Genomic DNA, 16,231 nt, shown 5'->3' on the forward strand with positions numbered 1-16,231 from the left:
TTTTTTTTTTTAATTTGATGTTCGCATTTAAAACAGACGTAACGAGCCATTATATATTAATAATTGAGGAACAATCAATTGTAATTTTAAGACACATTTGCTCAAGTCTCTTCACAGATAATAAGATCCAAAAAAATACAATTAAAAATCTATCTAAAGTACAAACATTTGCATCATTTTACTACTTTTATAAAAAATCCTACAAAATAATAATGTACTCTTGTAAATTCAATGTAAAATGCAGATCAAGTCTTTATAAGTGTAGTGAGGATGAGTGTATGTATATCAACATTTAGCTAAGACATGTTGTGCAACAATGTGCACTAGCTGCGGTTGTTGTCGGCGGGGGGCCGGGGGGGGTTTGCGGCGGCCGCGGGCTGGTACTTGCCCACAGGGAACAAGGGCCTCGCCTCTATAGTCGATACAGCGTCGAATCTGCATTAGAACAAATATACATATATCAAAGCGAAAGCCTTCTTTAATTGATATTACTATTACATTTCATTGTACCACTAGGATTTTTCAAATGTGAGTGAACTCGCCGGGCCCGTTTGTGGTATTGAAAGGAACTAAGAAGTTAAAAGGACCTTTAGGTACAATAGTAGACTAATCAATTTTGAGGGAAAGACCACCAATGTTTCTGCAATGTGTACTTACTTGTTACTCTTATACTTTTCTGGTATAGCTCTGTAGGGTTGTTGGTGCGCGTGCGCATGCGTGCGGGCCAGCTCGCGCAGACAGGGCTCGAGGTGTGCCAGGGTGTACCCGGTGCACTGCGCCAGGGCGGGCGGCCAGGCGGTCAGCGAGCACCGCGTCACCAGCCGGGACTCCGCCCCCGGCGCGCTGCACTCGCACAGCAAGCAGTGCCGCGCCGTCGCCAGTGCGCTCGCAGCTATTATAGATGGCTTGAACTGAAGATAGGGCTCGGCTTCCAACAGACACAGCTCCGAAATATACTGAAAACATCAGTTAACACTTAAAACATGGTTACAAGCTACATTTCTCAGTTCTAGATAGAAATAGACTTGTAAAGACACTCACTGCGGCCAGATGGAAGGTCTTCTTGGAGAGTGAGTTGGTGATGCAGTAGAGCGAGAGGAAGGAGAGCGAGGTGGGTGCTGAGAGGTCGAAGGAGAGCACCTTCAGGATGAGGTGCTCCATGCGCAGCACGTCGCGCCGCTTGTAAGTGTCGTCCGTTATGTACACGAACTCTGACACCTCGGGCGGGTAAACCTCTTCGTATTTACTATAACATTAAATATACCAAAATACACTGATAAAAGTTATAAACAACTAACAAGGTAGCCCATTTGTCACTTTCTACAATGAAAAAAATATTAGGTAAATCACATTAAGCATTTAGTTCAAGTTATATCTAAACTTATTGACTATGAATAAATTAATACTTACGCTGCAATATATGTAGCTGCTGTTCCCACTAGTTGCAACTTGGTACGTACAACACTCATGTAAGAGAGGAAGCGGTCGACATAGGACACGGCAAGATGCAACGTCTCACTCTGTTGTCCATACTCATCACAAACTTCTACGAGCCAGTCAACCAGAATGGATCTCATCATGTGCGTTATGTCTGGCTGCTTACGCATGTACCGAGGGTTTGCTCTGTTCTTCACCTATGTTGAAAAATAACTATAAATCTATACAAATATAAAATTAAATGGAATAGTTTCTTACACATATCTCTGAAATTATCAATTGAAAGTGAAGTAGTTACAAGCAAAATTGTTTAAATAGCTAAACTAAACTATTTAAATAATTTGTAATTTTATTAAAAGGTCAACAATCTAATTTTTACTATGTTTGAGTTAGTTTCCTTGACCTACTCTTCTAATCTAATTTCATAATTATTAACATCAACAAAATATAGAACAATTTGGCTTTATGATAAAGATAGATATGTATGATGTAATTTTTATAAGGTTTTTTGAAACTCACAACTGTTACAATACAATTTCAATTTTGGTCGTGGAACACCTTAATGTTCCTGCTGCTTGTTTGCCCCCCTTTTCTTCTATACACAAAAATATCCTGAAATTTTCTACACTAACATATATACTTACCTCTATTTCTCTCATGTATTCGTATATATCATTCTGATATTCCACAACATGGAAGAACATCTCCCGATCAGTTGTTGCGGTGGTGGTATCTTCATCATTGAGGGTCTCCTCCAGAATCTGACTCTCATTCTTTGAAATGGACATACAAGATAGAATACTAGAATCCACTATGGACATTGGAGATTCTATCACCTCTTTCTTTTCTTTTGCCACATCTTTTTTCTCCTGAAGAACCCTGAATAATAGTGCCATTGGGTTTTAGACATTTTGTGGTAATTTTCCAGACAATAAAAGATTTAAAAATATTTTTTATTTAAAAGAAATAATGATGAATGTTGTCTACTTTATATTACTCTAAAAGAAAAAGTTTTCAAGACAAGTACAAACAATTTTATTAAATCAAGATTAGTAAAAAATTTGCTTATTGGTGAAGAAATTGAGGAAAGGGTGTCAAGTCAATATAAAATTCAGTCTAGACTACATGTAAAAATTAATTTACCCATAAGGAATTACTTTCCTATGTTAAAAAATATATGCTTAAAATGTTAGTTTAAAAAATTAATGAAATATGATAATTATATCGCTAATAAAAAGGGTAGTTGAAGACATTCTCAAAAAAATCTTTTGATTAAATTTTAAATGTGAAGGTAGCTTAATAAATATCTAAACTATATTGTTAGATCACACACAAATCCACAAAAAAAAATTGTTATCATGTTATTTGATCCATACAACACCAGATGTTAAAATTAAAATGTGATTTACCCCTATCTGTTGTTCTATAACCTATAAAAATAATCATAACCTAAGTTTATACCTTTATAACTGCGAAAGTATATGCTTTTATAATAATTAATGATTAAAAGATGAGAAAAAAACATACCTGGCCGCATCTGGTTCTGTTGGACGGTCTGGTTGTTTCTCAATTTGGGGACAAAGAGCCTTAACATTCTCAGAGTTATTAACAAAGATATTATCTTTCTTAATCTCTTTCGTGGCGAATGGTTTATAAGTTGGCTCCTTTTTCTTAGCTTCTGCTTCAGAGTTCTTGTCTTCGTAAACACTAAACGCGCGAAACTGAGCTACTGGGAGCACAATGTTCTTTTCATTTTTGATCTGACGTACCGTTCTGTTCTCATCTTGAACTTTGCACGGTCCATTCGTCAACCCGGCCTGAAAGAATCGTTAAATTATACATTACCACCATGAAAAAGCCAACCTAACAAATAAGTCGTTGGACTTACAAGTTTGATGTTCCGGTTTTGATTACAAGCGAACTGGCTGAGATCACCCAGAGCACGCCGTTGCGTGTTCGCTGTAAATATTTCAGCATCTTTTCTTATTCCTAACGCAGCATTTTCTTGATCTTCATGAATACGGAATGATGCCATTGCCCCCGCAAAGTCCGTAAACAATAGGGAGTAAAATGAGACACTTTAAAACGCGGGTTGCGAATGTTTGAATTATGTATCTACTGGAAATAAATTAGTATCTTAGATTACGAGCACATTTTCTGAAGTATCGACAGTAGAATCAAGAATGCTGCGTTAATTTCGAAATTACCCTCAGAAAACGCTAATAAGTAGCGTCAACGGACAACAGACATTTTGGTAATTTCAGCTGTTGCAATTTACGTTACTCTATTCTCTATGCTATTTTAAATTCCAACCAATAATAAGTAGGCCACGCCCCCGCGCTTGCAATCTATGAAAAGTTTTGCGTTTAAAATTTTTTTTAAAAGTCGTTTTGAAAATAAATGGGAATTAAGATCGTACATTAAATATTGACGATGTCGACCAAAAAGACATGTGTAATTAGATAAGTGTACACATTCAATGCATTTGTACTGTTCTATAGGCAGTAACAAAAAAATATTTTCTTGGCCAATAGCTTATTTAAATATTTAGTTCGGTCAATACCATCAGCAATTAAAAGTTTTTATATCATCACCTAATATGTTTACAAAATGAGCAGATTGTTTTAATTTAAAAACAAACCGTAATTGTTTGAAAGTTAATAGCATTCCTCATTTGGCTGGTTCCTTGCTTTTTTATGAGATGACACATGACATGAATGACATTGACACGAGAGTAGATGGATGTGGATGCCAAATGACAGTTGACAACATCCAAGATTTACACTACTCTACTCATATTCATTTTCAAATATCTAGGGAAATATAAAAGCAAAAATTGCTAGAGGATTTAGAAAGAAAAAACACAATGAATATTCGAAGGATGGAAACAGTAATTTTCCCTCTACTTGTTATTTTGTGTTACATTTGTAATCCGTGTTTGTCAATAAGAAAATACAGCAAGGAAGATGTTATAAAACTTCGGTAATTACATTATAGTCGATATAAATATACCTTAAATGTTTACAGTGTTAAATTTATTCATGTAAACATCTGTATTACAGAGAAGAAGTTCGGGAAATGTTTCAACACGCGTACGATAGTTACCTACGTTACGCGTATCCCTATGATGAGTTAAGGCCTCTCAGTTGTGATGGAGTGGATACCTGGGGTAGCTACTCTCTTACATTAATCGATGCACTTGATACACTCGCTATAATGGGTAACTATACAGAATTCAACAGAGTTGTAGATGTAGTCCTACAAAAACAAAACTTTGACACTGATATCAATGTTTCTGTCTTTGAAACAAATATTAGAATTATTGGAGGATTATTGAGCGCTCATCTATTATCTCATAAGTGAGTATTAATTTGTATTATGTATTTTAAAGTAAACAAATATTAGTTGTGAAGACTTTGATAGTTCTTAATATTTTTAGAACTGGATTAAAGTTAGAACCAGGCTGGCCTTGTAATGGTCCCCTGTTGCGTCTTGCTGAAGATGTAGCTCAAAGACTTATAGCAGCATTTGATACAACAACTGGCATGCCATATGGCACCATTAATTTGAGGTCAGGAGTACCTCCGGGAGAAACCAGTGTCACTTGTACTGCAGGAGTTGGCACATTTATTATTGAATTTGGCACACTAAGTAGACTTACGGGTGATCCACTCTATGAAGAGGTATGTGAACTTATTATTTAGTGATGTTTATTTTATAAAGAATCAAAGAAAATGTAATTTTAAGTTATATACTAGTCAAGAATTCAAGGTTTCATATAATTAAGGCATTAATATGGAAAATGTAGGCTATAACAAATCATTTTAGCCATGATTAGTATTGTTTTCATATTAAGGAAAGAAAAAACACATTATAATCTTGTATCAAAAAAAATAATAATGTAAAACTTTACATTTAAGTTAAAACTTTCATAAAGCCTGTTTAAACTAGGGTGTAAGGTTTTAAAAGTTGTAAATAAACTTAACAACTGCTTTACTTTTACAGGTGGCCTACAATGCTTTAAAAGCACTATACCACCACAGATCACCTATAGGCCTGCTCGGCAATCACATAGATGTCATGACAGGAAGGTGGACTGCACAAGATGCTGGTATAGGAGGAGGTGTTGATTCCTACTTTGAATACTTAGTTAAAGGTAACTAACACTTCATGACCACTAACCAAATAAAACAAGGAACATGTTAATTAGTTGACTTTGTCATTTCTCAATGTATATTTTAAAAATGCCCGGTTTTAAGTGACCTGTACCCATAGACATCTGCAATACCAGTTATTGGAACGAAGTTCCTTATCACGCGTTGTGAAAGGGGGCTAGACGGAAAAAAATCTTACGAAAAGTTGTCACGACACTTTTTGCTATAGTATGTTAACGACGAATGAGCGCTACTTCACCATGGCAACGACGTGACAATATATAACGAAAATTCATAGAAATAAAATGTACTTCTTGTGAAGACTTAAGTTTTTTATTCATAGCATAAACATTGGTTCCTTCACTAATTAATAGAAAGGAACTTCGTTTCATCCGGGTGTCCCTTGACACTCTCAAGTTTTTTTCCTTTATTAGACGAAATAAACAGTTTTACCTTTCCTTTACTAAATTTATAGCAATTAGAATCTTTTCATTACTGAAAAAAGGTATATAGTTTCCAGAATTCTGACAATTTGTCAGAATTTCAATTAAATTAAATATGAAATCTTGCTTTTTTTCAGGTGCAATACTATTGGAAAAGCCTGAACTAATGTCAATGTTTAAAGAAGCGCGGCAAGTAATTGACAAGTACCTGAAGAAGGATGACTGGTTTGTGTGGGCGACGATGTTACGAGGTCATGTCACTCTGCCTGTCTTCCAGTCACTTGAATCTTACTGGCCGGGTGTACTTACTTTAATTGGTAATTTCTAGTTTTTATATTTACATTATTTTTTATCTAAGCCATTAATTACTTTTTTTAACTTAATGTAGTTAATACAATATTATTAATTGATTTTTTTAAAACATTAAATTTTTATTGTTATAAACAAATCTTATTCTTCAGAATCTATCTTTATTTCTTTAGGATCCCGAATTGTAAACCTGTAGAAAAGCATTACTATACACCCAAAAAAAGATTCATACATATTTGTCCAAGTTACAGTAAAAATTCAAGTTTACTAAAACTTTTTTCTTACAGGTGAAACAGATACTGCTATGCGTATAATACACAACTATCATAGTGTGTGGAAACAGTACGGTTTTACACCTGAAGTATATAATTTAGGCACAGGGGAAGCATCAACTTCTCGGGAGAGTTATCCGTTGCGACCTGAGCTGATAGAATCCATTATGTACTTGTATAGAGAGACCAGAGATCCCATTCTACTTCAGATGGGCGAAGATATATTGAGAAGTATACAACATAGTGCCAGAACTCCTTGCGGTTATGCTACGGTATTCAATTTTGTTTTATTTCCTTGATTTAATTTTATTGGTAAAATTAAAATAAGAGTCCGGGGGAAAGTTTTAAAATGTTATGTTATCAATCTAATTAAGAAAATTCACAGCCATAACTTGCAGATAGTTTCTTAATAATACTTTCAAATTACAGTTTATAAACTATTTAAACATAACTGTGTTTGTGTAATTAAATGAAGATTCTAGAAATTGTATGGTAATTTGCGAGGAAATATCTGATTATTTGACTTTAACTTGTTTTAATTTAATTCAGATTAAAGATGTAAGAGATCATCGTAAAGAAGATAGGATGGAATCATTCTTTTTAGCGGAGACAACTAAATATTTATATTTACTTTTTGATCCTGACAACTTCATACACAACCCGGGAGTTCACGGCACTGTTATAAATACACCGAATGGTGAATGTATTGTTGATGTCGGAGGATATATTTTCAATACTGAAGCACATCCCATAGATCCAACCATGCTTTATTGCTGTCATGAAGCCAGGCAAGGGTAAGTTGTTTCACACAATTTTTTTATTATTTAATACCAACTAGCCTTTTCCCGCAACTTCTTCTACCCGGAATTTAAAAAAAATAGGGATAAATATAGCCTATGTTACTCAGTAATAATGTAGTTTTCTAATGGTCAAAGAATTTTCAAAAGAAAAAACGGCTGCATGGATCTCGCTGTAATTAGCATAGATGTAAAGCATAGTCTGGAAGAACACATACTTATTAAGCTTTCTCTTAATAGCACGCGGACGGAATCGCGGGCGACAACTAGTAACAGATAAACTTCGAATGTGTTGAAACGTTTATTTTTTTTACAGTATAAATATAAGCGAAGTACACAGAATATATCAAATATTAGAAGAGGAAGATAATATTCAGTTTATGACAATTATTGATGCATCTCTTAATGTCAGTACATCTAATGAAAGTGTCAGTGAAGTTGCAAATAATTACACAGTTGAAAATGTTTCAAATGTAACCTTAGTTGAAGAAAAGAACGAAAAGAAAGAAGTAGAAAAAGAGGAACTGATTAAAACGGAAACAAGGACAGGCTATGTTAATATAGATGGCACAGAAAGAGAGAAGACTATAAATGAAACAACTCTAAGCGATATCGTCAAAGACAGAATCAATAGTTACTACGAAAAGGCTAATGTTAAAGGTGAACAAGGAACAATAGAAGAAGACGAAGTGAAACCTAAAAAATCTGCAGAAAAAGTCAACATTGATGATATAATAGTTGTTCCAAAATATAACGAGAACGATAATTTACAATTGCCGAGTACGACAAAGGCTAAGGAAGCTATAAAAATATTACCAAAAGTAATTCAAGATTATTTGAATAACGATTGGAAGAGGAAACCCAAGTGCGAGCCGCAGTACATGCTGGAGAGAATCCGCAAAGAAAAATTGTACCCGGATCATCCTGATGTAGATAAATATGAATTATTGTTGACGCCGGCGCCTTCTTTTCTACAAAGAATATCTTTAGCCGGAGAATTCCTTAACAAGAAACAATTAGAATTATAAGTGCATAGTTATTTATTAAAAAAGTGATTTATAAAAATTATTTCACTACATTTTTTCTATTATCATTCCTAATGATTTGTTATTTGTTACCACTTTCTAATATTAGTGTTATTTGAATTTTATTTATTATAGAGTGCAATAAAAGACTGAATGTACACTTTGATTTTATTTTCTACAAAACAAAAATACCTCATCGAAAATCCAATGATACGTTAGTTGCGTAACCTGTTATAAAATAATAATAGCTAAATACATAACTATATGTAGATCTAATCAGAATACGCTACAGACAGCATCAACATCTTGAATAAATATAAACCATTCTAAATTGTTTAAAACTTATTTCCAAAGAAATTAACGAAGCATTTGCTATTTGAACGTATGACGACGGTAGAGGTAGGTAAAGATTCTTTGACATCTGTTGCCTTTATCATTGAATCTTCTTTACAATAAGAAGAATACAAGATTGTCAACGTCAAACATTTGTCACATTGTCACGTAAAATGTAATCTAAATTCTAATATCTATTAATCATTACAAAACTCAAGATGTATTTAAAGCCGCTTTCGAAAACATCGCCCGCCGTGTCTCCGCGCCCCGATAACTTTGAACTGGAGAGCCTGGTTCTTAACTCTGCGATAAGCTTATCATGACCGAATTGAAATCGACCACATCGGAAGAAAACACGTTAGCTTCAAAAGGATATAAACTTCTTAAATATTTAGGTGAAGGCGCTTACGCTAAGGTAAAACTAATGTATAGTACAAAGATTTAAAACAAGTTTATTTCCAACATAACTTCTTTGAATAAAGTGTTCACTAGGCCTGAATACAAATTAATCTAGATATTATAGATGTTTATAGATACAACTATTTATTTACGTGTTTCATGTATTTCAGGTATATTTAACCGAATATTTAAAAGAAAATAGCAAAGTCTCGCTCGCTTGTAAAGTTATAGAAACTGCGAAAGCCCCCAAAGATTTCGTCGTAAAGTTTTTGCCACGGGAAATAGATGTTCTCATTCGATTGAATCATCCCCATTTAATTCACGTGCATAGTATTTTTCAAAGGAAAACTAAGTACTACATTTTTATGAGATATTCAGAAAATGGAGATCTTCTTGGTTACATTTTAAAAAACGGCTGCGTTTCGGAAAATCAATCGCGAGTTTGGCTACGTCAGCTAGCTTTGGGGTTACAGTATTTGCATGAGTTAGAGATCACTCACAGGGATATCAAGTCAGAAAATGTTCTTCTGACGGCAAATTTTAATGTGAAGCTTTCGGATTTTGGCTTCTCGAGATTTTGTATTGACGAAGATGATCAGCCGATCTTGAGCGAGACGTACTGTGGCTCTATGTCATATGCCGCTCCGGAAATACTGCGCGGCAAACCGTATCTACCGAAGCCAACGGATCTCTGGTCGTTGGGAGTGGTGCTCTTTGTTATGCTCAACAAGTCTATGCCCTTCGACGACACTCGCATGAAAAAATTGTATGAGCAACAGATGGGAAAGAAGTACAGGTTCAGATCACGCGTTGCTGGAATTTTATCTCTGGAGTGCAAATCTGTGGTAAAACATTTACTCGAACCTGACCCCGGTCTTCGTTACAACTCGACTCAAATTTTAAAATCAGAATGGATTGCTATGGACAGTAGACTGACCAGTAAGTTTAATCGTGAATACAAAAAAATATTAATGTTAGAATATTAGATAATAGTAAGTAATATTGTGAAATACTTTGTAGCACTTAACGCCGTAGAAGAAGCAGCTTTAAATAGAGCAAAAGAAGGACGTAAGAGACTATCTGAAATACATAAAAATCCGGCAAAAAAACAGGGCGATATTTGGGAGGACACTCAAAGAACTTCTTCGTATAGAGTAAAATTTCTAACAAATTCAAATATTGGTTACGATTGTATTGGCTGTGTACTTATAAATATTTATTTTTAGGCTAGTGAAATGATAAAATCTTTAGCTAGCATAACAGCAAAACAAAAGAGAGAATAAATGGAGGATAAGTCTAAGGTAATAAAAGTACAGAAAGCCTAGCACGAATATTCGTCACAACGTTTTCGTAACGTAATCGACAAAATGTATAGGTATATTAAAATTTGTGCACCGGGCTTGTACACCACCAGATCTCGTACAAATTTTGACATATTTTGTCGACGACATTATGAAGGCGCGTTTCGCAAATATTTGTATTAGGCCCCAAGTTCTTTCATAGCATACGAAAGGTTCGGGAAAATAATGTTTCTTTATTCGGGTTACAGGTATTAGACAATGACTTACGTTTATCTGGCTCCGAGCAATTGACGTTGGCCAGTCGCGGGTACAAAATTATAAAGAAAATCAATGAAGGATCATATGCGAAGGTTTTTAATATTTAATTATTTGTATGCTTAATACAAATGACATCTACAATTTCGATTGTCTTTCAGGTCTATCTTGCGGAGTACAGAAATCCCAGTAAAAGTGACAAGCTAGTTACATTAGCTTGCAAAGTGATCGATACCAACACAGCTCCCAAAGACTTCGTCAAGAAATTTCTACCGCGTGAAATCGATATGTTGATCAAACTAAATCATCCACATCTAGTCCACACACATAGTATATTTCAGAGAAGATATAAATATTTTATTTTCTTACGGTTCATGGAACACGGGGACTTGTTGGAATATATCCTACAGAATGGAGCGGTGCAAGAGGACCAGGCCAGGATTTGGACTCGACAGCTGTCACTCGCGATTCAATACATGCACGAGCTAGAAATAGCGCACAGGGACATAAAGTGTGAAAACGTATTACTGACAGCGAACAAGAATGCAAAATTATCTGATTTTGGTTTTGCGCGGACTTGCGTTGACAAGAAAATGAAAGATGTACACAGCGAGACATTTTGTGGTTCACTATCGTATACTGCGCCGGAGATATTACACGGGTGCCCGTACATCCCGAAGCCGACTGATATCTGGTCACTGGGCGTGGTCGTGTATGTAATGTTGAACAGAGCGATGCCGTTTGAAGACAAACACATCAAGCAGTTATACCAGGCGCAGATCAATCGCAATTGGAGGTTCAGGTCCCGTTATGCGGACACGCTCTCCGATAATTGCAAGCGACTTGTCGCCTTGATGCTCGAACCTAACTACCAGAATAGAATTAAAGTTGATCAAATTATAAGCAGTGAATGGATCGCAATGGATTCTAGACTTTTGGGTCAGTATTTCTAGATGATTGTGTTTAATTAATTCATTATTTTAATGGCCATACAAAAACAAGCTTTATACTTGAGTGATGTAAGGAAGGTTCTCCCTCTCTCTCACATTTTTATGAACAGCTAAAAAGTCTAGGACGAGAACAATTAACTTTGTTCAACATAATATATTTTTTTAGAATGGACACCACAAGAAACGCTAGCTTTCAAAAAAGCCAAAGAAGAAAGAAGCCACCTTCAGAAGAAATTGGAGTCTACGGAGCTGATCAAAAACGAGAAGGAGTCTTGCCTTCCTGAGAAGTCTTTGGTCACCAATTCTATTGACGTCACCGGCTCTACCTCTTCCTGGTATTAAATTCAGTCTATTTCAAACCTGGTGTTACGGATGTCCATTGACCACCTCGGTGTTCTGCTCGTTTGCCGTCTTCCTTTATAAAAAAAACTAATACAATATCTTGCAGTTTTAAAGTGAATTTAATTTTTGTCTACCTTTATTTGGATTTCTTTAACTCTACTGCTTGAGTGACTAATCTGTATTCAGAGTAACAAAATAGAGCCTTTATTACTATCTTTTACTCCACTGTAAAATGTTAACACGGGAATTAATTTTTCAGATACAAACATACACCGGGCCCAAAAAATATCTTTGGAAAGAAATCAATAAGACTGAAAAAAAAACAAGTAAAAGAAGACAAACTGTACGAAATGAAATAATAAAATGTTTACCTACTTTTGTATTTTTTTATTTATTTATCCGACGGCTTTGACTCCGTCGGTTAGATATATAGACCGACAAGGATATTTGACCCGGTGGGCATAAGTCAAACTAAATTATGATGGCTTACTTGCACCCCTGCAATGTCAAAAAGTATACCAATATCGTTTTTCGTACTGTAGCTATCACGCACGTCATATTTTTTTTTTTGCAGATGTTAATTTCTATGCCCATGTAGGTTTTCACAACTAACCGCGACAGTAGTGCCCCTCTCAATACCTCAGATATCCTTGTTTGACTAAAATGGTGATGAAATATTGCAGTTACGCTTTAGTATATAAAAGAATAAATAAAGAGGTAAACTAATAAAGTCTCATACTTACGGAAAGGATACATTACAAACCACCTATCGTAATTGCACTGCTACCGAAGTACGATTATTTTAAATAATTTACGCATTGCAGATTTTTTACAATTCGACTACTTTTAGGATTGCTTAAAGAACATGGATTTTATTGTGTAAAATTGTAAATCATCCACCACGCTTAATATTTAAAAAGTATTATCTGGAAATTATGCGGATATCTTACATTGACAATTTGATTCACCACTTTTGAGTGCTTTTGAGTGACAATTGATACGTAAATATGTAAATTTGCTAAAATTAAAGTTAATTTAATTCAACATGAATGATTAAAGTTTATTCAAAATTATAATATTATTTATAAAATTTTAATTTGATTTATTATGTTATTGATTAAAGTAAAAATTAAATCATTATGAGGGTAACCCACAAATGGGACAGGGTGATAAATTGGAACTTTCGACGACCCCATCAGATTTGAATGTGTTACAGGAAAAGGGTTTCATTCTAGAAAAGATTATAGGAGAAGGGTCGTATGCAAAAGTGAGTCTCTTGAATAATATTAATATAAATTCTTGTACCTTTTTCCATTCAACTAATTCTATTAGTTAATCATTAAAACACCGCGCGACAGCCGGCTATCGAATTCTCTTGATAATTTTATTTTCGGGGCTAAACGAACTAAAGCCATCTAACATGTTGTAATATAAAATCGGAGGATAAATATAAACATGTGTTGCAGGTTTTCAAAGCAACGCAGATGATGGACGAGACGAGGCACTGTATACTAGCGTGCAAAGTGATCGATACGGCGCAGGCGCCGCGGGATTACCTCTCCAAATTCCTTCCGCGAGAACTGGATGTTTTGATACGTGTAAATCACCCGCACATTATCAACGTGTCCCATATCTTCCAACGAAGAGCTAAATATTTTATCTTCCTCCGCTTCGCAGAGAACGGGGACTTGTTAGACTTTTTATCCCAGCATGGCGCGGTGCCGGAGAATCAAAGCAGATTATGGATGCGACAGATCCTATCGGGCATGCAGTACATACATTCAATGAACGTGGCACACAGAGATTTAAAATGTGAGAACATTCTTATAACGGCAAATTACAATGTGAAGATTACTGATTTCGGTTTCGCGAGGAACGTGCGACAGAGAGACCGCGACATCTTGAGCGAGACGTACTGCGGTTCGCTGTCGTACGCCGCGCCGGAGGTGCTGAAGGGAGTGCCCTACCTGCCCAAGATGGCGGACATGTGGTCGATTGGAATCATTCTTTACACGATGCTGAATAAAGCACTCCCCTTCAATGAAACCTCGGTGAAGAAACTATACGAAAAGCAGGTCATTATGAATTAGTAGTATATATAGTATTATATACTGGTTGAATTATCGTGTATTAAATTTAACGTTTACAATTTAAAAACTACAGTTTCAAATAATATTTTTCTGTTAACTTCTTCTACCATTCATAGATTCTTCCTACCAACTTTTATAACTCTTAAATTTTACCTAAAGAAATTACTGCAATCTGATGTAATTGATGAATGATTTGCGCCATAGACTACAATTAACATAAAGAACTGAATGTGTTGTTGTGTGTTGTATTACAGATAATGCGCAAGTGGCGTTTCCGCACAAACATCGTGAACCAGCTGTCGACGGAGTGCAAGGAGCAGGTGACGGCGCTCATGGAGCCGGACCCCAAGGGCCGTCCCACCGCCACCGCCATCGTCGCCGGACCCTGGATCGGCATGGACGCCAAGCTTGCTAGTTTGTATAAACATATATATCAAATAAATATCAACATATACCATGCCATTATTATTTTTTCGTGTAAAAATTAACTGGAATCTCAGTTCGATATGTGTATTCGCATTCGCATAAATAAACATTGAATGCAAGTAATCTTATTTAGTAATAGGGTATTCTTACATTTGGACGCCAAGGCACGAAACAGCATTAAACAAAGTTTACCAACCTTACAAACTTCGATTGCTACGGTCCTGTAATGTCTTTCTTTTTACGATGTTGCAGAGTTAACATTCCTAGAAGAATCTCTTTTGAAACAAGCCGAAGAGGAAGCGCATATGAAAGAAAAGGATAACTACGTGGAGAGTGAAGTCGAAAGAATCGCGGAGTTGCGAAGAAAAGGTCGGGGAAAAGGTATGTACATAATCACTTTCGTAGAACTCAATATACCAACAGCTGGGAATAAAGCAGCATATTCCAAGGTACTAAGGTCAGTTATAAATTTGATAATTATAGAAAATTGGTACAAACAAATGGATTTAATGTCCTCTTTGTCGCTTCAAGTTGAATGGGCGGCGCAAGATCAACTGGTGCATTATATTAATTTTTAATAACATAAGAGCTGAAACAAAGAACTTTTTATTCGTACCAGTCGCGGAATAGAAGGTACACAAAATACAACTTCTCAATGTTAAAGTTACAGGAATATTTAGACAAAATAGCCAATGCTATTTAGGTAGGCCAATGCCAGGCAAAACCTAATGATTGTCAACTATCGAGCGATCAATTTGTACAAAAATCAACTTTTATATCCTTTGCTGAGAACCAAGTTCGTAGGTTATCTGTAAAGGCTAGTTATCTATAACTATCTAAACGTGGATTTCTGAGACCAAAATACATTTTTAAATCATATTATTATCTCTCAAATATAATGACAGAGATGATATGTTTTATATAGAGATTTTGATCTCAGAAGCCCACGGTTAGTAACTATTTGATGGGAGATAAATAGATCCTTAGATATATCAAACGACAACGTTTATTTTGTTCCAGAGGGTCTAAAGGTGTTGAAAGCAAGTGAAGGTATATATGAAAAATCTCAATCCGTACTAAATCATAAACATAAATAGAAATATAAAAATCATCATGTTGATCCAGTGTTTATTAACATTTACATTGCATATATTATGACTGTAATTTATTGTAAAAATTATTTAATACAATATGTTACGATTTATTTACTTTATCGTATCATCAGTGATATTTCTTATACAAAGCTATGGAAGACAAAAGTCTATAACAGGGTCATACATTTCGTAACTTGGCACAGCTCTTAGGAACAGGTCTGCGGATCTCTAATACAATGTAAATTTAAAAAAAAAGTCCTCCAAAACATTTAGTATAAAATGACAACTCATGAAGTGTACGAATCAGATTATTTCTTTAGTTAAAGGAGCGTTTGACTTAAACAGCATTTTCTTTATATATAAATTTAATAAACCAAACAGTAATTTGTTTGATCTTATGATTTTGGTACATATGTAGAATACGACTAAAGATTTTTGGTAAAAGTTTAATAACGCGATATGAAACAAGCCATTTATATTTCCACATAAAATAGATATTTTTTTTTGTTTTTTTATTTTGAATAAAATTATCTTTATACACTTCTCCATGTTAAATATACTGTGTCAAATTTCACTTAAAATAATAATACAATTAAATCTAATT

At 34.9% G+C, this 16,231-nt stretch overlaps 5 protein-coding genes across 6 annotated transcripts; 4 read left to right on the plus strand and 1 right to left on the minus strand.

Moving 5' to 3' along the window:
- Window positions 1-196: 196 nt before the first annotated feature.
- LOC106713517 (cyclin-A2) lies at window positions 197-3,721 on the minus strand. The gene is made up of 7 exons (XM_014506330.2): window positions 3,326-3,721; window positions 2,965-3,254; window positions 2,082-2,316; window positions 1,411-1,634; window positions 1,042-1,246; window positions 658-956; window positions 197-435 (listed from the first exon to the last, which is right to left on the minus strand). Exons 1-7 carry the CDS (start codon window positions 3,470-3,472, stop codon window positions 324-326), a joined length of 1,512 nt encoding a protein of 503 aa, XP_014361816.2. The 5' UTR covers window positions 3,473-3,721; the 3' UTR covers window positions 197-323.
- A 522-nt stretch (window positions 3,722-4,243) lies between these two features.
- Window positions 4,244-8,440, plus strand: LOC106713512 (ER degradation-enhancing alpha-mannosidase-like protein 2). Its single transcript, XM_014506323.2, has 8 exons — window positions 4,244-4,419; window positions 4,500-4,796; window positions 4,877-5,120; window positions 5,443-5,593; window positions 6,172-6,351; window positions 6,631-6,887; window positions 7,165-7,409; window positions 7,729-8,440. The coding sequence occupies exons 1-8, from the start codon at window positions 4,304-4,306 to the stop codon at window positions 8,438-8,440; spliced, it is 2,202 nt and encodes a 733-aa protein (XP_014361809.2). The 5' UTR covers window positions 4,244-4,303.
- A 308-nt stretch (window positions 8,441-8,748) lies between these two features.
- On the plus strand, window positions 8,749-10,797 carry LOC106713561 (testis-specific serine/threonine-protein kinase 1-like). 2 transcript variants are annotated; one of them, XM_014506388.2, is made up of 5 exons: window positions 8,749-9,185; window positions 9,340-10,108; window positions 10,190-10,323; window positions 10,396-10,470; window positions 10,719-10,797. In XM_014506388.2, the coding sequence occupies exons 1-4, from the start codon at window positions 9,090-9,092 to the stop codon at window positions 10,450-10,452; spliced, it is 1,056 nt and encodes a 351-aa protein (XP_014361874.1). In that variant the 5' UTR covers window positions 8,749-9,089; the 3' UTR covers window positions 10,453-10,470; window positions 10,719-10,797. The 2 variants fall into 2 exon arrangements, with proteins under 2 accessions (XP_014361874.1, XP_014361873.2); XM_014506387.2 differs by lacking the exon at window positions 10,719-10,797 and having other exon boundaries at window positions 10,190-10,463.
- Window positions 10,798-10,856: 59 nt separating this feature from the next.
- Window positions 10,857-11,678, plus strand: LOC123721027 (testis-specific serine/threonine-protein kinase 1-like). The gene has a single exon (XM_045678042.1). It carries the CDS (start codon window positions 10,857-10,859, stop codon window positions 11,676-11,678), a length of 822 nt encoding a protein of 273 aa, XP_045533998.1.
- Window positions 11,679-13,123: 1,445 nt separating this feature from the next.
- LOC106713487 (testis-specific serine/threonine-protein kinase 3) lies at window positions 13,124-15,630 on the plus strand. The gene is made up of 5 exons (XM_045678043.1): window positions 13,124-13,284; window positions 13,484-14,092; window positions 14,362-14,521; window positions 14,786-14,914; window positions 15,554-15,630. Exons 1-5 carry the CDS (start codon window positions 13,174-13,176, stop codon window positions 15,628-15,630), a joined length of 1,086 nt encoding a protein of 361 aa, XP_045533999.1. The 5' UTR covers window positions 13,124-13,173.
- The last annotated feature ends 601 nt before the right edge of the window (window positions 15,631-16,231 follow it).

This window comes from Papilio machaon, chromosome 5, assembly GCF_912999745.1.
Source record: "Papilio machaon chromosome 5, ilPapMach1.1, whole genome shotgun sequence".
Lineage (NCBI taxonomy): Eukaryota > Metazoa > Arthropoda > Insecta > Lepidoptera > Papilionidae > Papilio > Papilio machaon.